Source organism: Haliotis rubra, unplaced genomic scaffold, assembly GCF_003918875.1.
Source record: "Haliotis rubra isolate DU_JTF1 unplaced genomic scaffold, ASM391887v1 Scf813, whole genome shotgun sequence".
Classification (NCBI taxonomy): domain Eukaryota; kingdom Metazoa; phylum Mollusca; class Gastropoda; order Lepetellida; family Haliotidae; genus Haliotis; species Haliotis rubra.
This window is the reverse complement of record NW_025767539.1, coordinates 146,310-167,287: the sequence shown is the minus strand read 5'-3', so window position 1 is coordinate 167,287 and position 20,978 is coordinate 146,310. Positions and strand designations below refer to the sequence as shown.

Here is a 20,978-nt window from a genome sequence, read left to right as displayed (position 1 = left end):
AGTAAAATTAAACACTGTACTCTTGACACTTGGGCTGCAACAATTCACCCAGAAATCGATTCAATTTCAATATTGGACCCTCAATTCCATCATGTTTTATTCGATTCTTCATATATGTAAAAACATCAGATTTAATTCAACTCTCAGACACTGCTTTTTCAGTGTGAAATCCATCGTCAACTTGGCATTGTCTACTAACAACAATTCTGGATAATTAGCCCGGTGTCAAGCAAGCACGTTTCACCTTTTTTCAGCGCTCGAAACTGCTCTCATTGGAGCAGGGCTTGGTTTAAGAGAGGTTAATCTTCTTGCACCAGGTGCAACCTAAGATAAAAACCTAGTTGCACCAGCCAAATTCCAGTTGCAGCGTAGTGTGTTGAAACGTCAGAGGTTTTGGTGCACATAAACATATTTCCGTGACATAGTACCTATGAAACCATAGCAACACAGAGGCACAGAGCTGTCATAGCTGAAACGTGTATACATATGAATAGCAATATTTCAGTGCCATAGCTATTCAAAGTTTAGAAGAAACATGAGCTGACATATTTATGCTTATACTGTTAGATTTATTGTTGATTTATTCTCAAAAATTTACTTGCACCTTGTGCAAGTTAAGACTCAAATATTCAAATGTCGAATCGAAATAGTGATAATGGTTACCGAAAATTGGAACTAAGGTGTCAGTTTCGATTTTGGATGAATCGAACCAAATCGTTGCAGCCGATCACATCCGTCAGACACAGACATCCGTCAGAACAAACTGAGTGTAGTATACTTTGTACTTGAACCAACAACAGGGCTCCAGGTAACTTTTGGGTGTGTGAGTGTACTTACACATCATATTGCAAGTGGACGTGTACTGAGAATTTTGAAGGAGTACTGACATGTTTTTGTGTGAGCGAGTCGATGTGGTTTGTCTGGACGATTCATCGATCACTATTTCCAACCATGTGTTTGTATTTGAAGATGCGTTAGAAATAACTGAGCGACTGTGTGATGCGCGAAATGTCAGGTCCGCATGGATATAAATAGAAACAGTGTAGTTTTTAGCCAATAGAAAAAATAGTGACGCATATCGTTGCATGGCAACGCAAGGGATTCCTGCTGTCGGGTTTTCCTTATGTGTCAAATCGTGTTTCGCAAAAGAAACTTAACAACAAGTATTTACCTGAAATAGATTTCCATTTGCACGATAAGAACGGAAATTAGATGTTAGACATACAAAGGTATTTATGTGCTTACCAGATACGCTTGAAATCTTATATTATGCCGTACTTAATTGATTTTAAGGCGTACATTACGCCTGTACTCCCCTTATCTGTAGCCCAGCAACAATCAACAAAAAGCCATGTCCCCCAAACTCTTGAGAGGTTCAGGAAGTTCTACAGACAGGTGTATGACTAACCTGGAATGTCAACCCCTTCCTACTTCGAAGCTCTCAGACTAGATTAGGTATCACATAGTTTAGGTCACTCAGAGTTTTCTCTCTTCAACGTCCTTAGACTCTAAGCGAGCTGGGATTATAACTGTCATCACTGTGACCATTTAGTACAATGTAACTTTTAAGATCTGGTCCTTTTTTCTGTCAAAACTACACAGTGTACGATTTCTGGGTTGTTTTAGCATGGTTTCATTGTGTTTTACAACCCGCAGCAGCTACAACCAGCAGCAGCTACAACCAGCAGCAGCAGCTACAACCAGCAGCAGCTACAACCAGCAGCTGCAGCTACAACCAGCAGGAGCTACAACCAGCAGCAACAGCTACAACCACCAGCAGCTACAACCACCAGCAGCTACAACCAAGTCTATTAACCAGTTTGCACCATCCAAATATTGGCTGCATCATGTTATCAACAATGTTATCGCTATTACTGACAGTCGACGGATATTCATGGCCAACTTCAATCTAAAATACTTCAAGTTAGTGTTGGATTTGGTTGAAATCTCATAATTAATGATTGCTTCATTACAACCAATCAATCATCGAAAATAATTGGTTAGTGTCATTTACCAAATTTTCCTGGTATGTTTGTTAATGCACACAAAAAATAAAGGAAAAACATGGAGCTCTTTGGGTTTTTAAAAAATAATTGCACGAAATGCATGTGCAAATTTCATAATTTTTAAGGAGGACTAGTATGTTAGGAACATAAATTTCCTTGATTTGATTATGACTTGGAACGAGCTCGTAGTGCTTATGAAATGTAAATTTACTGAGAGACAAAACCAACCTTGTGAAAAATATTGCTAATGCAAATAAGTGTTCCAGAATTGTTTGTGTTTAGTTACGAGAAAACATGATTGACAGCTTGGTTGTTTAGTCACTGCAACCAATCAAATTCAACTCATCGGACCACCAAGTCCACTACTTCGTCTGGATGAATGTTTTGACAGATGGTTGCTTTCTGAATAACAGGTCAATCGTAGGATCGCACTGCGTCAGCACTTTATCGATGGACATGGACACTAATCAATATTCATAAAAAAGAAACATCAAATTATACTTTAGAAAGTACATGTGTTTCGTATTGTTATGTTTGTTCAAACAACTGAAGAAGACAGAACACTATTTCATGAAATGAGTAAGAACAGTTTTACGCTGCTTTCAGCAATATTCCAGCAACATCATGGTAGAACATTCCAGAAACTGACGACATAAGCTTTAACTCAGTTAAAGGTCACTCAGAGTTTTCTCTCTTCAACGTCCTTAGACTCGAAGCGAGCTGGGATTATAATTGTCATCACTGTGACCATTTTCATCACTTACAGGTACAAATTATTAGTGTGGACCAGGAAGCGGTTGAGACTGAAACCATTTCCATTGCTGTGGTGTACTATGGACTGATTTGTCCGGGATCGAAATAGTGAATACACAATACCTTTTACAAAGTGGTAAACGAAACGTGTTATATTTGGGATTACACTTTCTGAGTAAAGTTCAGATTCTTGTACTTTTGTTGGGTTGAGTCCCATCCGGGATTTGAACCCACACCCTCAGAGTCAGGCACTTAATTGCCAGCACACAAAGTTAGCCGTCTAACCCACTCAGCCACCACAGCTTCCACACACAATTAGGTGCCTGACTCTGAAGGTGTGGGTACGAATCCCGGATTGACTTAACCAAACAAAAGTACTAGAACCTGTACACTGAAAAAGTGTAATCCCATATAACATTTGCTACATCAAAATAGTTCTTAATTTGCGTGTCATGGCAGAGCAGAAATTGAAATAGCATGGATGAAATATTCTAAATGTGCCCTGGTGGCACAACTAAAATAATAAAACAGATTCTGGGTTAGTTTATGGGTCCAGGACAAATGAAGCTGAACAATTCTTACAGTCTTGACAAATCCAGTTCGCAACTTCATAGGTTACATACTGACCTAACTGAGATATCTACTGACCTATTGAACAATAAATTGAAATCACACAATTGTTGTGATATTTTATGTTTCATTGGATCATCAAAAGGTAAGGGCATACTTATGTTCACAAAGGCACTCCTAAATTGTCTGGTGATCTATGGCTCCCTTACCTAAACATAGCATTTCTATCCGTTGGTATTGATTTGCGAACTTAGTTTTACAACACAACTGTTAATTACAGCTCATAGTTTTGTTGTTTGTTGTGTCAAACAGACTCCCAGTAAACAATTAAGTTTCAACTTTGGTATCAACATGTAACGCTCAGTAGACTTAACATTTCTGTTACAAAACGAATCATTAACTCACCTTCTCCTGTTCCTCTTCTTCCTCCATCTTCTCCTCTTTCCCTCCGACACCTTCGTCCTTCACCGCAGCACCCTCTTCCTCGTTCTCCTCCCCCTCCTCCTTCTTCCTCTCCACTTCCTCGCCATCCGACTCGTCACTACTCAACACTTTCACCTTCTTACCCTTCTTCTCTGACTTCGGCTCAGACTTTTTCTCACCGTCTTTATCTTTAGATTTTTCATTTAATTTTTCTTCCTTCTTTTTCGAGTCCTTTTCTTTTACTTTCTCTTTTTTCTCACTTTTGTCTTTTGATTCCTCATTTTCTTCCAGAACTGAATCATCTTTCGTGGAGTCTTTGTGTTTCCGTGATTTCTTAACACTTTTTTCTTTTTCTTCACTTTTATCGGTCTTTTTGTTCTTTTTCACTTTTTCTTTTTCCACTTTTTCCTTTTCCACATCTGAATCATCCTCGTCATCATCGTCTTTATGCTTTGATCGGTCTAAACTCTCTTTCCGTTTCCGTTTTCTTTCTTTTTCATCGTCAGCGTCCTGTTGTTGAAACAGAAGAGTGAGTGAGTGAGTGAGTTAAGATTTAAAGTCACATCGGCAATATTTCAGCCATATCGTGACTAAAGAAGAAAGTATTCCCGCTCACACTGCTGAATTTATTTGACATGCCGGATGAATTGAGGTCCAAAAATGAAATTACATTAAAACAGGAAAAAATTATAATTGAACATTAGGTATGTCCAAAGATTTCTAATAAATAAAAGAGACAAATCTACACAAATTCATGTTTAAATTCATATATACTCATGGAACAAATAAGAGAACACCTGAAAGTACAAGTGTTCCTTTATTCTTTTCCAGGTTTCTTCACAAGCTTGGTATTGCATTGTGGGTGAAATTCTGGAAATTAATAATTAAGGCACACTTGTACTTTCATGTGTTCCCTTATTTGTTTCCATGAGTATATTTTCACAATTGTGTTCAGTTGTTGCTTTTGCAACAATCTATACATTATAAACATTGTATTTTTTAAAATAAGTGTCTGATGTAAATGAGTATATGTGATGTACAGAATGCCTACTGTGTTGCTTAGAAATTCACTTAGAAAATAAATGTGTCGTTAATTTTATATTATAAACGTAAATTGTTTATTTTGAAGCAATAATTACAAACGTCCTAATGACAGACAAACCCACCCCATTCCCAGCTTATGTAGCTGAAGAGTCTACAAGCAAAACCCTTTTTAAAAAAAATATTTATGAACTTGTCAAGTCAATTCAGACAAAGCTGAAGCTGTCATTGAGAAAATCAAGTGATTTTACTCAAGGGGTATAATGGTCATCCTTATTGACTGCCATGTTCGTGCATGTTATTTAAGATAATGATTCCATTTGACTTCAAGAATTTTTATCTGCTAACCTGGTGACTAAACCTGAAAGAGTTCACTGGAGCGAGTGAGTGAGTATGGCTTTACGCCGTTATATTTAGCAATATTCCAGCAATATCACGGCAGGTGTCACCAAAAATAGGCTTCACACATTGTACCCATTTGGGCAATCGAACCTTGGTCTTCAGTGCGACGAGTGAACGGTTTAGCCACTATGCTACCCCACCGCCCCTGAGCAAGATCAAGCGAAGTACTATAGTAATTCAAAACAGCTTGATCCATAGTTATTTGATGGTGCATTGAATTGAGTTGTTATATACCTGAGAAGTCGTTAGATGCTTCTCTATCCACCCAACCAGATAATTATTTTCTAAATCCTATCTGAATTTAACAACTTCTGAACATATATCTAATCATCTAAACATATTTATGTCACACTTTTAGTTCAGTTGCTGCTTGTACAACAGTTCTAAACAATTGTTTTATCTGTGAAAATGTCGGACTTTTAACTCATCTGCTTCCGTTTTCACAATTGCGATATGATCAAAAATTTAATGTCTAAGGATTATACTGACTGAGTTTGGCTTTACGCCGCTTTTAGCAATATTCCAGCAACATCACGGCGGGGACACCAGAAATGGGCTTCACACATTGTGCCCATGTGGGGAATCGAACCCGGGTCTTCGGCGTGACGAGCCAATGCTTTGACCACTAGGCTACCCCACCGCCCCCCTAAGGATTATAGACAACACTTCAAACGCAATAGATGCAAAACTCAAACTGTGTCAGCTTACAATTTACAATCTTATTTTCTTCCTGCGAAATTTTAACAATACTGAAGGTTGGGTCACTCAACAGTGGCCAACAAACAGACGAGTGATTATTTACAGGCTATTATCATATCATATACCTGGAATATTGCTGAGTGTGGCATTAAACAACAAAATTCAAGTGATCACCACGTTTTCAAGCCTGACCTCTGACAGATTTAACAATTTGGTCTGGAATAATACTTTCACATGTTTAGGTCACTCAGAGTTTTCACTCTTCAACGTCCTTAGACTCCAAGCGAGCTGGGATTATAACTGTCATCACTGTGACCATATATTTGATAATTTGACATGCAGACTTGAAAACAAACAGGTTCTTTCTATTTGAATGAGTGAGTGAGTGAAGTTTTACGCCACTTTAGCAATATTCCAGCACTATAACGGCAGGGGACACTAGAAATGGGCTTCACACATTGTGCCCATGTGAGTGGAGTGAGTGAGTATGGAATCTGAGAAAGCTGGGATTTTGATTGCCAGATCTTTGACTGTTCTTCTTGCTTCTGTCCATGGATGACAGTGCGACCTGACTGGGTTGGGGTTACAGATCTTGTTTCCAGACAAGAACTTAACAGCATCAATCTTAACTGTCTAATATTGGACTAACATAAGAACAAAATAGACTTGAACTAAAAGCGCTTTGTTCAAATTTAAAGTACAGGTTCACGGTTAAGGTCACTCAGAGTTTTCTCTCTTCAACGTCCTTAGACTCCAAGCGAGCTGGGATTATAATTGTCATCACTGTGACCATATATTTGAAATGTGACAAGATTGCAGTTTATCCAAGATCCTACATCCAGATTAATTGCAATTGTTTCTGTTACTTCCAATGCCGCAAGACCTAGCTTTTATCTGATTGTTCAGTGGAACTTGATAATTCTCACAATTTGACCTTAATTCTCTCACCACAAAGTCCTCGAATTTCTTCTTCTTGCGATGCCTCTTGTGTGTGTCGCGGTCATCTTCGTCTTCTCCTTCCTCGCGACGTGCCTCCTTCTCCTTCTGCAACTCCTCCGACGCGATTCGGATACGCTCCTCCTCCGCCATCAGTCGCCTGCAACACAGACGACCTTGTAACACTGCGACACAGACCGCCTTGTAACACACTGCCACACAGACCGCCTTGTAACACTGCGACACAGACCGCTTGTAACACACTGCCACACAGACCGCCTTGTAACACACTGCCACACAGACCGCCTTGTAACACACTGCCACACAGACCGCCTGATAACACACTGCCACACAGACCGCCTTGTAACACACTGCCACACAGACCACCTTGTAACACACTGCCACACAGTCCGCCTTGTAAGACACTGCCACACAACACACTGCCACACAGACGACCTTGTAACACACTGCCACACAGACCGCCTTGTAACACACTGCCACACAGACCGCCTTCTAACACACTGCCACACAGACCGCCTTGCTAACACACTGCCACACAGACCGCCTTGTAACACACTGCCACACAGACCGCCTTGTAACACACTGCCACACAGACCGCCTTCTAACACACTGCCACACAGACCGCCTTCTAACACACTACACAGACCGCCTTTGTAAGACACTGCCACAGCACACACACACACTGCCACACAGACCGCCTTTGTAACACACTGCCACACAGACCGCCTTGTAACACACTGCCACACAGACGCCTTGTAACACACACAACACAACACACTGCCACACAGACCGCCTTGTAACACACTGCCACACAACACACTGCCACACAACAAACAGCCACACTGCCACACACTGCCACACAGACCGCTTGTAACACACTGCCACACAACAAACAGCCACACAGACCTTGTAACACACTGCAACACAGACTGCCACTTGTAACACACTGCAAACAGCCACACAGACCGACCTTGTAACACACTGCTGCACAGACTGCCTTGTAACACACTGCCACACAGACCGCCTGATAACTTGTAACACACTGCGCTTTGTAACACACTGCCACACAGACCGCCTTGTAACACACTGCCACACAGACGCCTTGTAACACACTGCCACACAGACCGCCTTTGTACCACTGTAATACACTGCCACACAGACCGCCTTTGTAACACACTGCCACACAGACACACTGCCACACAGACCGTTTGTAACACACTGCCACACAGACCGCCTTTGTAACACACTGCCACACAGACAGACCTTGTAACAACACACTGCCACACAGACCGCCTTGTAACACTGCCACACAGCAGACACACAGACCGCCTTGTAACACACTGCCACACAACACACTGCCACACAACAAACAGCCACACAGACGGCCTTGTAACACACTGCCACACAGACCGCCTTGTAACACACTGCCACACAGACCGCCTTGTAACACACTGCCACACAGACCGCCTTGTAACACACTGCCACACAGACCGCCTTGTAACACACTGCCACACAGACCGCCTTGTAACACACTGCCACACAGACCGCCTTGTAACACACTGCGACACAGACCTCCTTGTAACACACTGCGACACACTTACATGTTTACACCCATGAAGATCGGAGTAAGAATAGATTTTCAGCAACCCAGTTTGTCGAAAGAGGCAACTAACAGGATTGGGTGGTCAGGCACGCTGACTTGGTTGACACATGTCATCGTACCCCAACTGTGTAGATCGTTGTTCATGCTGTTGATCACTGGATTGTCTGGTCCAGACCCGGCCCCGATTTCTCGAAACAAACTGAAGTTTTTACTCAAATTTCAAACTGAGTTTGACAATTTGAAACAGCTGAATTTTTAACTCAAATGCATTTTATAAACAAAAAATCCCAAACAACTTCAGTAATCTATCCACCAAACTCAAATTGTCTACTATGTTTGAGTTAAATATCGAATTCAGTTCATTCTTGGAAATGCATTTTCTCAAATTTGAGTAAAAACTCTAACTTAAGTCAAAACTCAGACTTAAGTTTGTTTCAAGGAATCGGGGCCTGATTATTTACAGACCACCGCCATATAGCTGGAATATTGCTGAGTGCAGTATTTAACAACAGACAAGCAAACACACAGGTTTGTCTCGGATCCATTTTGAGAAACAGGATAACCCAATCTGAAAGCATTCTTACTTCTCCTCTTCCTGCTTGATACGTTTCTCGATCTCCTTCTTCCTCTCCTCGTCTCTCTTCTTCCAACTGCTCACACCATCATCGTTGGATTCACTGTGAAAACAAACACATATACAGAGGTCCAGATAAACTACATATCCGGGTAAAATACGCATGGAAAATTTCCATTTACGCACTGAAAAATAATTGTTGCGTACCAATTACGCATTTAAAATGTTAGATACGCAAAAAGTTCAAAACAAATGCGTACAGAAGATATTTACAAACATCGCTTGCGTAATGAAAAAGACATCGATTGCTATCAAGTTGTACTGTTAGTATAGGACTAGTGTTGTACTGTCAGTATAGGATGAGTGATTCTTTTATGAAATCATTTCCATAATATTCGACTTGGTTTTGATTAGGTATGACATAAGGCAGAACATACCTGCTTAGTAAACTTACTCAATGACATAATACTTAGGTGAGTAAAATGACTGAAATACGCACATATTTGAAAGCAGTGGGTAACGGAAAATGAAATACCCACTCAACATTCATAATACCCACTCCAAAAAAATACAGTGGGTACAGTACCCACATGAGCTAAATTTTATCTGGAGCTCTGTATATATAGAGCTGTGCTTATTGTAAACGCAATGAAGAACAAAAACAATGAAAACCTGCAGCAGCATTTCTTAATACAATGCAGGACCAAACTAGAAAGTGTATTTACTCGTAAAAACATATGTCTCCCCCTTCCCCCAATTCAACATTGAGACCTCAAACAATTCATTTGATTCCTTCAATTTTACTACCCTTCAAATAAATTAGTTCAAATTTGTTGTCATTGAAACAGAAAAATAAATTTGAAAGAAAAGTTAAAACCTCCAAAACTCACATCTACATGATGTGGAGAGGCAGTATACCAAATTTGGTGAAGATTGTTCAAGCAGTTCAGGGTTCGAAATACCCCATATATTAGTGTGCCATGGCACGGTAAATATTGAAATGGCACGGATGAAAGATGTTCTCGGTGCCCTTTCGACACGCCTTATCTTTTTAGAGACATAACTCACATTTAGTCAATTAATCCCCCAAACAATTATTTTTCTCAAAATTAAATAATACCATACATATTTGAATGCTCATAAACCCATTTCTTTATTTAACAATAAATTTCAAATGATCATCATCATTGTCATTTATTCTAAAAACATGTGGGCATACTCAATTTCTGAAAGGCACACCTAAAATATTTGTCTGGTGCCCTAAGGCACACTTAGAAAAAATAGTATTTCTATCCCTGCAGTTTTAGAGTTATGTTCCGGAAAGGCCGACGGAAACTCAACCAAAAACAATACGTCTCCCTACCCTTCAGGAGGACACCTTAGATTGCGACTCCTGGTCAGTTCCCCGTGCCACGTCTGAGAGCATGTATGGAGGTGTTAGATAAATAGCTCACGTACCTATCACTATCAGAGCTGATGCTGTCACTAGACACAGCAGGCTTCTCCTCGGCCTTTTTCTTCCCACCCAGGGACGGTCGACCCACTGCAATTAAACAAACATTCACATAAATTCGCGAATTCAAATACAAAAAGTACAAATTGTAAAACACCCCGGGAAACAGCCACTTGTAAGAGAGAAGGGGCAGAGCATATACATCACCTGTCGCATATACATCACCTGTCGCATATACATCACCTGTCGCATATACATCACCTGTCACATATACATCACCTGTCAAGAGCTCTGTTCAAACACTGACTCACTGAGTTTGGTTTTAAGCCGCTTTTAGCAATATTCCAGCAACATTACGGCAGGGGACAACAGAAATGGGCTTCACACAGTGTACCCATGTTGGCATTCGGACAGGGCCCCTGGCCGCGACGAGCAAACGCTTTAACCACTAGGCTACCCCTACGCCCCCAAACAATCTGTGAGTTTCACATCACATTCAACACTACCGCAGAGAACCCACGAAGATCCGGGTTACAACTGGTCTTCATGAGTGAGTGAGTGTAGTTTCATTCCTCTTTTAGCAATATTCCAACTGAGTGGTCATGCTCGCTGACTTGGTTGAACAACTTAAACTTGTCCCCATATCTCAATTGCGTAGATCGATGCTCATGCTGCTGATCACTAGATTGTCCGAACCCGACTCGGTTATTTACAGACCACCGCCATATACCTGGAACATCGCTGAGTGCGGCATAAAAAGAACTCACTCACTCATTGTTGCAGTGATTCAAAAGCAGCTGCCTGTCCATTGCAGAAACACTTACCTGTGAGAGGTAAAATGTATTCCTTCTTGATTGTGTGAGTGAGTTTAGTTCTAGCAATATTGCAGCTATATGGCGGCGGTTTGTAAATAATCAGGTCTGGACCAGACAATCCAGGGATCAACAGCATGAGCATCGATCTACGCAATTGGGATACGATGACATGTGTCAACCCAGTCAGCGAGCCTGACCACCCGATCCCATTAGTTGCCTCTTACGAGAAAAGTATGGGTTACTGAAGATCAATATTCTAACCCGGACCTTCATAGGTGATCTTCATCAAAAATGATTTCTGTCAGAAACAGATCCAAACTGCCAAAAAGGTCTCAACGAAGACCACAGGCACCTCATCCAATCTCCCCACAATGACTTGATTAAACACACCACTCCAGCTATCGTAGCAAATTTATTATCAGCACTGAAGGTCTGCCACCACCTTACGTACAGTTGGCTTCCTCCAGTTGTTGCTATTAGTGTCTGTAAGAAGGTCACAGTACGTCGCGTAACCTTAGTACTTCTGGTGACAAAACAATGTTGGATACTTTTCAAATGGTCACATGGTTGTCAGTTAACAGTGAGGAACCGATAATGCAAGCAGGAATAACAAATTTCTGATCTAACCATCCCATAATTTTGACTGTCAAGAGCTGCGACAGCCAAGCTGGACACTTGGTCCAGTCTCGTCGAGGCATATTTGGCGGTCGCCTAAGTTGGAACCAGCAAAATATGTTGTCACCGGAAATCTGGCATCGGTAGTAAGCTGGGCCCCGACTCGCATATCGCAAGTTGGCGCACGCAAAGGGAGCCAGTGTAGCAGGCCATTTGTTCCCCGGTCTAAAGTCTCCCAGGACTTTCCCCAGGGAGGTTTTGTCCTAGGATATTCCTACCCCGGGTAAAGTTTGGGCTAGGCAAAAGTTTCCCACCTGGGCCAAAGTTTCCCCCCGTTTAAACAAGTATATTTTGTTCTGTTTTGTATGAAAAGGTGGCAGATTCTGGCCTAGCTAGGCTACTTCTTCCCCACCCTTGCTCTTATATCAAAAGGGGGAGATTCTGGCCTAGCTAGGCTACTTCTTCCCCACCCTTGCTCTTATATCAAAAGGGGGAGATTCTGGCCTAGCTAGGCTACTTCTTCCCCACCCTTGCTCTTATATCAAAAGGGGGAGATTCTGGCCTAGCTAGGCTACTTCTTCCTCACCCTTGCTCTTATATCAAACGAGGAGAACAAGTTATTACAAACATCAAACCGACATTATTTTGACTTGAATTTGATAAAAAAAATTGCCAATTAGTCCATTCTTGCCTCCGACTTGAGTGTAGTGATTTGAATGCATACACGTTTGAACGGCTTATTTCTCTAAATCCATCCTGCTCCTTCCGCCATTCCTTAGATGAAGACACATTGCATTAGTTCTTCATCTGTCCAAATTAGGTCACCATAAGATGTAAAAATTCAATCGCACATTTGATGGGTAAATAAAATGTAATATACACAGGTTGCTTGCTCTCTTATCATGCTATTTATTCTGTATTGTTTGTTGTATCTATGGGGTCTTTGAAGCGATACACATAAAGACCAGAGTTTGTTTATGGATGACAATAAAGAAGCTTGTTTACTAATCCATAATCACTTTTGGTAAAATATGTTTCAGATATCCATGAGCAAAGTATCAGAGGCCCAGATAAGCTGCGTATCTGGGTAAAATACGCATAGAAAATTTCCAATTACGCATTGAAAAATAATTGTTGCGTACCAATTACGCATTTAGATACGCAAAAAAGTTTAAAACAAATGCGTACGGAATATATTTATAAAAATTGCTTGCGTAATGAAAAAGACATTGATTACTATCAAGTTGTACTGATAGTATAGGATGAGTGATTTTTTATGAAATCATTTCCATTATATTTAAGTTGGTTTTGATTAGGTATGACATAAGGCAGAACATACCTGCTTAGTAAACTTACTCAATGACGTAATACTTAGTTGAGTAAAATGACTGAAATATGCACATATTTGAAAGCAGTTGGTAACGGAAAATGAAATACCCACTCCAAATAATTAGTGGGTACAGTACCCACATGACCTAAATCTTATCTGGAGCTCTGAAGTATAACCCTTATCAAACCTTGTCTTTTGAATGTAGAATAAGGCAATATAGTGGAATGAGAGATGAGACAGCATTTTATATAGATATTGTGTTGTTTATCTCTGCTCCAACAGTTAAGTTGATGTCGCTGACGTGGATGTCATATGTGAGGGAAACAAACTTTGACTGGATATGGACATACAAGTACACCCAAGTACTCCACCTACTTTTGATACTTTGCCTTTATGCTTGCTTTACTTTTTAATCTCACCTTATATAGGGCTATTGAAACGAAACGTGAACCATGTACATGTTATATATGAAGATGAAGATGAAGATAACCTGTAAATTGTTAATGGAACTTGACATCAACATGAATATCTTATCAATGTGTTCACGTGAATAGCTATGTCTTGTTTTCATTTCTTACTTTTTCAAGACAAACATAAACATGAAAACAACAGCCTAACAAGGCCAGAATCTCCCCTTTTGATATAAGAACAAGGTTGGGGAAGAAGTAGCCTTTAAAGTTGATTCAAGGGTGGGGAGAGTTTGGCCTGTTACACCTGGCCCCCCCCCCCCAGCTTAGTACTGGAAGTAGCACCCCATGAGACTTACAGGCCCTATCTCCACTGTTGTCAACACGTTTGCAGCAAATAGAGATACTGACAACTGCTCTCCCATGCCAGTCGTCAATGTGCTCTGCCATGTTTGTATGTCTACTAGTCCTCTGCAAGGTTTAGTTGTCTGTGGCCAGCAGACTAACGTGAATCTGAACAAGCACCTGCCATGGGGTCTTCAGTTTTATTTTCACAAAACAGTTGCCAAACATCCAGGGCCTAGATTTTCGAAGCTCTCTTAGCACTAAGATCATCGTAAGTTAATGCTAATGTATGGCACATACGACTATCTTAACGCTAAGAGAGCTTCGAAAATCTAGGCCCTGGGCTCCAGATAATTATTTGACTCAGGGGTATTTCACTCCTCAAAATTAAAGTTCAGGAGTAAAATACCAAATGGAAATAATAGGAGGCCTAATATTTCACAGATTGCATGGTTTTATTAGTTTCATAGAGGCACATAACATTTAGCAGCTCTAGACTTTAAACAAATCGTGAGCCGAACATGGATTAGAAATATTAACTGAGCCTGACTGACTGACTGAGTTTGGTTTTACGCCGCTTTTAGCAATATTCCAGCAATATCACAGCGGGGGACACCAGAAATGGGCTTCATATTAACTGAGATCATTCGGGAAAACTTGAAAATTTCGCTTCAATACAGACAACCAACATCGGATGTGTTGGACTGAAACAATATTTTGACAGGTCTGCTTCACTCATGTAATCAAACTCTGACTCGTATTCTGAGCAAGTTATGCGTACCCTCCACTCATTGATCTGAATTTTTTTATGGCTATATCTGAATTATCTATGCATATTTTACGTAGATACGCATCTTATCTGGAGCCCTGTTATAACAGTAGTCACAAGGAAATACCTCGTCCTGACAGAATGTAACAAGTCTGTGACCTGTTGACTTACTTCAGAACTCTGACCACAAACCCTCTTTCCCAGGTTATCAATAACAGCTAAGTAAAACTCAAAACCTGTCAAAAAGTCTTTATTAGAAAAAATTGCTTCAAAACATGAGGCTGTAACAACTGAATAGCATCATAATCATGATAATAATCTTAGTGAGTATGGTTTTACGCATTCTCTTCCCACAGAGGTTACTTGTCATATCTTCCTACGAACCTCTGTTCTAATATGGCTCTTTCATGGTGCGAGTGTTCAGGATTCGTGATTGGTTGCAATCAGATTTAGTTGTGCAATCAGCGACGTTGTTTCAAAAGTGATCATTCGCAAGGCCTTGGTTTTTTCCGTATGCTTCGGGAAAATTAGAACCTCTTTCCCTGCGCGATGCGCAAACGTTTCTTCTAGACAAAACTCAGTCATGTAAATGGCTGATCAATGGCGTCTCCATCGCCCTCGTTGACAACGGACAAGCTAGCCATTAAATGTCTTGTGTGTCACATCAACACACGTTCCTGGCAGAGGAGGGATATTTGTGACCCAACATTTGCTTGTATTAGCCAAGTTGATGTAACACGTGTTCTGATTGGACAGAAAGAAGGGAGATAATTCGTTTTGCGATTTTATGCCACTAGGGGATTTTACGAGAACCGGGAAATATGACCGTATTAGAACAGAGGTTCGTAGGAAGAAATGACAAGTAACCTCTGTGGGAAGAGAATGCTAATAATCTGCACTACCAAAGGCACATAGATAATCCCAAGGTTATAGAAAATAAACATGCTAGTGATGAAACACAACAACAATACAATGTTGTAAAGGAAATGATTCAGGGCTATGATTCACATGTGGGGGAACATGAACTGATTCAACATCAGGATACAAATTGTATAGCACCTATTTTGGGGGGACGCTGTATCATGACTTCTTCATAATGGGACACGTCTGATAAATGCATTACTTTGACAAGTCACAATATGGCCGAATTATTGCCGACGTGGCAGAAAATGTCAACACATACATGGAATGATGGCCTCGAGTATGCTTCAAATCCTTTCTTGATTATTCAACTTGTGCAACCGAAACTAAATAAAACAAAAGGGTGCAATGAAGAGATAATATGTCACGAACATTTTCACTATTTCCAGTTAGACTTCAATCACACTCATTTTTTAATTTCCTGACTCAACAATAGCACCAGAAAAAAAGTCGGCCCAGTGAAAGGTGTCTTGTGTTGTTTATGTGTAACTAACACAAGAACGAGAAGTGCTTACATACTGAACTTGGGACAATGAAGAATCATTAAGTAATTTTTTAGATCATGATGGCTTTTCTCGTGAAAAAAACATGAGGTACTGACTCTGTTCAGCCAAGATGTTTTCCTCTGACATTCAGTTTCAAAACCTAAGTTATGAAAATTCAAGACTGCATATAAAAAAAAATAATTTGAAATGTGGTCTTTATCATATATTCCTGAGTTGACCATTTCCATAGCTGCCTTTTCTCAGTAGTGAAAATAATCCTGTTCTTTCATGTCACTACTCTACTTCTGTCACGACTGATAGATTATACTAACACATGGATACACATTGTATCTGAAATATCAGTGACTATTTCTCAACTGGAACTAAAAATTTGTTGTCATGGTTCTAGTTATCAAGATATCGGAGAAATAAACGTCATGTCACGGAGTGATAACATTACTGTCAAACATTACTGTCAAACATGACTTCAAACATGTTTCATTCTACTTTTGGAATGTTCACTTCCATTTGGTCGCATTGGGATTATATCTAGACAAATTCATCGTACTTGTGTAAACTACCACAGGGCTCCAGATAAGGGCCGTATGGGCGTATGTACGGATAAAATACATGCACGATACGGTAGGAAATAATTTAGAAAACGTAGCAGATACGCACCACAGAAATGAATCATTTACAGACTGAACTTTTTTTGTTTTATTTATTTTCCTACCTGTTTACACAAGAGTAGCAATGTTGTGGTGCACATACTCTTTAAGTTTTCCCAGTACTCTTATTTTTTCAATATAAGTGTACTGGGAAAACTTAAAGAGTACATTTCGATTACAGAATGGAATTAAATGGAGTATCAGTAAGCGTCTGTTTCATTTCATATATGCACCACAACATTGCTACTCGTGTAAACAGGTAGGAAAAACAATAAAACAAAAAAATACCTGATGTTAACAAATTATCTGGAGCCCTACTACCAAACTGAATCACCCTGACGCACATATAAACTAAGGATTCATGATTCACAAATACATCACAGGGCTCGATTTAGTGCTTGTTACTTGCACTTGTTTCAACCCAATATTACAAAGTGCAACCTAGTTATTAATCTAACTTGCACCACGTGCAAGTCAATTTTTTAAACTTCAGCTGGAAAACAGAAAGCTGAGGAACTGACTTGGAAGAGTGGCTCTGATGACTGTATGAGCAGTGACTGAAGGACTTACTGTTCAGGACATTTTAGGAAGTAAGATAACTAATCTTATCAGTCCCAGATTTCTTTTGTTACAATGTTCTAAACTATCATCACCAAAACTCAAGCATCATATTTTATACAAGATTTTATATTGAGCAGCAGGTGCAACCTGTTTTTGTCTGATGCAGCCAAGTTTCTACCTAAGGTTGCACTAGGTGCAAGTAGGTTTTATTTCTTTAAATCGAGCCCTGCATCATGGAGATTTAGCTAAAAAACAGAAGTCTTTCAACTGTGAAGTCTAACTGAAGAAGTGGTTGATATCACAACCAAATAGCCCCATGTAACCATGGCAACCATCCTAATCAAGTCAGCAACTAGAAGCCTGAGCTACTTGATGCCTCTGCTCCTGAAATGGCTGTGTGGTCCCAAGGCATGTTTTGTTTTCTTGACCTCCTACTGGTATTTGCTCAAGTCGGCCATGTTGACAACTTGAGAGGCGTCTGCTTGCAGCAGCTGTATTTCCAGCTCCAGCTTCTTCTTCTCGAGCGCCAACTTCTCGGTCTCCATCTTTGTCTTCACGATCTCACACTCCAGCAGCTCCCTGTACAGAGTTTCCGTTGCTGCAGCCGTTCTCTCCCTTGTTATGACTGGGACAAATGATGCTGCAGCAGTTCTCTCCCTTGTTGTGTTTGGGACAACTGATGCTGCAGCAGTTCTCTCCCTTGTTGTGTTTGGGACAACTGATGCTGCAGCAGTTCTCTCCCTTGTTGTGTTTGGGACAAATGATGGTGCGCCTGCGGATACAACAGGCAGTGATTGGTCTTTTGTAGCAACAGCACTCGTCTCCCTTGGTCTTTTGTTGATACCAACTGTTGTTTCACCAGGTTTGACAACCAGTATTCTTTCTGGAGCAGTGTCAGTTGTCTCCCTTGGCTGTCGTTCCACACCAGTTTCCTCCCTTGGGACAGTAGTATTTACCTTGCTTGTTACCAGTGACTGCTTGTCAGTGACAACTGTTTCCTCCCTTGGCAGATTAGGAATGAGCTTTCCTGGTGCATCGGTTGTCTTCCTTGACACAACAGGAACTGATGGCGGCTTGGTTGAAACAGCGTTCTCCCTTTGAGCAGAAGCATTCTTCGCACTTGGTACCAATGGCCGCTTGTCTACGACTACATTGTTTGGTTTGATGGCAAAACTTTCTGGTGCAGTTGTCTCCCCTGACACTATCTGACCCAATGGTGGGTTGTTCAAAACAGCTTTCTTCCTTGTTGTCATAATAGTAATCGGAAACAGTTTAGCTGTTGCAGCAGCAGTTGTCTCCCCTTGAGAAGGTACCTCATCTGTGAAATAAAACATAAGGTGAAATTTAAACAAATGCACAACTCTTAAATTCAGATAAATACAACAAGACTGCTATTACATGTACAGTGCATTTTATAATTACCAAAAGTTGTCTGAAATGATTTAGAGTTTTTTAAAACAATTTAGGCTTTGAAACATGGCTGAATTTTCAAATTATGAATTTGGAGATTGAACATTCACTTAGATACATATTTCTGATAATTCTCTTGTGAATATGTACCTAGATTGGACCGTCCTAGCGTTGTCTTCGTGTTCAATTCTCGGGCATCATCGTCCATCAGATGACTTCGTCGCAAATCATTCATTCCCAATCTTCTGTCTTCAGACATGCCTTCTATTATATCTGCCAGCATCACGTCAAAGATTCCTCAGAGTGGTGCTCGACTTTCTTCATTAATCCGTTATTAGCTGTGACACGGTTCCGTTAAACGTGGTATCGCGGAATGAAACGTCTGTTCATGCAAGTTATCACGATATCAGTATTCACAACAACGAGAAGCAGAAACATTCAGCCATGTTGAACATTCAAAACCTTCATTGACTGCCAGTTGATTGGCAGCGGAAACAATTCTATTCGAGTTAGTACATCTGTTAGCTGAGCATTAGTCTCAAAAAGTGTTTCGACTCGGCCATTTTACTGGAGCAGAAGATAGGGGAAATTTGACCACAATTTCCACTGATGTTTAGGCCAAATAAAAAAATGTTGTGGTTCCGCTTACAAAATTTAGGGTAGGTAGGATTTTTTTATACATTTTTTTAGGAGTCAAGTGCAAATTAATAACACATTTATCCATGTGTAATTGTTTATTCAATCAAGTTTGCAGCCATCATGTCAACATTCTCTATCAGAATTACCAATGTCTGTTTGGTGCCAGGAAAAATTGATGGAATCCGAAAGCGTAATTTATTCATATCGCCTAAAAAGAATATGGTCGGCACCAGAATTTAAGGGTAGGTCAGGTAATCGGAAACTATTTTTTTAGGCCTTAACACATTAAAAAAATGAGTGAGTAAGCAAGTTTAGTTCTATGCCACTTTTAGCAATATCCCAGTATCAGGGCTCCAGATAATTTTTCATGACAGGAGTACATATTCCCTCCTTTTTTTAATATAGGAGTACTGGAAAACAATAAGAGTACATTTAGAGTACTGAATAGAATTTAATGGAGTATCAGTAATCTTGTGTTTCGTTTCATATATGCACCACAACATTGCTACTCTTGTGTAAACAGGTCAATGAACAATAAAGCAATACCTTTTCAGATAAATACGTCTGTAAATGATTCTAAGACCGTACACCATTGCTGTGGTGCGTATTTGTTACGTTTCCTAAATTACTTCCTACCATACCGTGGTTATTTCATATCCGTACATACGCCGATACAGCCCTTATCTGGAGCCTTGCCAGTATCCTATATTGGACCCATGTGGGAATCGAATCCAGGTCTCCGACGTGCCGAGTGAACACTTTAACCACTAGGCTACGCAGCGCTGGTAGCAGATCAGAAAAATGTCGAAACAACCTCTATCACATTTTTCAACTGAATACTGCAAAATGTGGACAGTTGGACTGACAATTATGAGGCAAATAAAAGTTGATGTTGATGACTGGGCAACATATGATATTTAGAATAATACAGAAGATCTATAAACATTAAATTTATTATTTTAGCGCTGAATTTCCAATTCTGAAAAACATTTTTTTTAGTTCGGCACTTTTCGTGACTCCCTGATATCATGATGATGATCATAATGATATTTAACGCAGTCATAGCTTTTAGATTGTTTTGTTACAGAGTGAAGATGGCTGTACACTGGTTCTCGCAATACAGATATATCACAATGGAGAACCACAGATATAGGCTTCACACTTTGTATCCATGAAGGGAATCAAACCCAAGTGAAGAGCGAACACTTTAACCACAAGGCTACCCACCATCCATGGTTTGTGGAGCAAGGCCTATCCTCTATCAGTAGTGTTAAGCAGAATGTATTGTAGTAAAACGATTCCAGGCTTAAACTTGCTTACTTTTCTTGTGGTTGATCTTACTGAATGTAAAATAATGGTCACTCAGAGTTTTCTCTCTTCAACGTCCTTAGACTCTAAGCGAGCTGGGTATATAATTGTCATCATTGTGACCATTTATTACTGACATGGAACTTGGAAAAGATTGCAGTTTGACATAAAGGACATTGGAGTGAGTGAGTGAGTTTAGTTTTTCGCCGCACTCAGCAATATCC

General features: G+C 40.2%; 2 protein-coding genes across 3 annotated transcripts in view; both read right to left on the bottom strand.

Annotated features, from left to right (window-relative positions):
* LOC124261861 (hepatoma-derived growth factor-related protein 2-like) overlaps window positions 1–20,978 on the bottom strand; it is a 56,411-nt gene that overhangs the window by 21,428 nt on the left and 14,005 nt on the right. For both annotated transcript variants that reach the window (XM_046696230.1, XM_046696231.1), the window contains exons 8-11: window positions 10,487–10,571; window positions 9,039–9,131; window positions 6,843–6,990; window positions 3,735–4,262 (exon numbers count right to left, since the gene is read on the bottom strand). In XM_046696230.1, coding sequence (XP_046552186.1) covers window positions 3,735–4,262; window positions 6,843–6,990; window positions 9,039–9,131; window positions 10,487–10,571 — 854 coding nt within the window. The remainder of the gene's footprint in view (window positions 1–3,734; window positions 4,263–6,842; window positions 6,991–9,038; window positions 9,132–10,486; window positions 10,572–20,978) is intronic.
* Window positions 17,554–19,813, bottom strand: LOC124261862 (zonadhesin-like). Its single transcript, XM_046696232.1, has 3 exons — window positions 19,488–19,813; window positions 18,958–19,451; window positions 17,554–18,715 (listed from the first exon to the last, which is right to left on the bottom strand). The coding sequence occupies exons 2-3, from the start codon at window positions 19,088–19,090 to the stop codon at window positions 17,829–17,831; spliced, it is 1,020 nt and encodes a 339-aa protein (XP_046552188.1). The 5' UTR covers window positions 19,091–19,451; window positions 19,488–19,813; the 3' UTR covers window positions 17,554–17,828.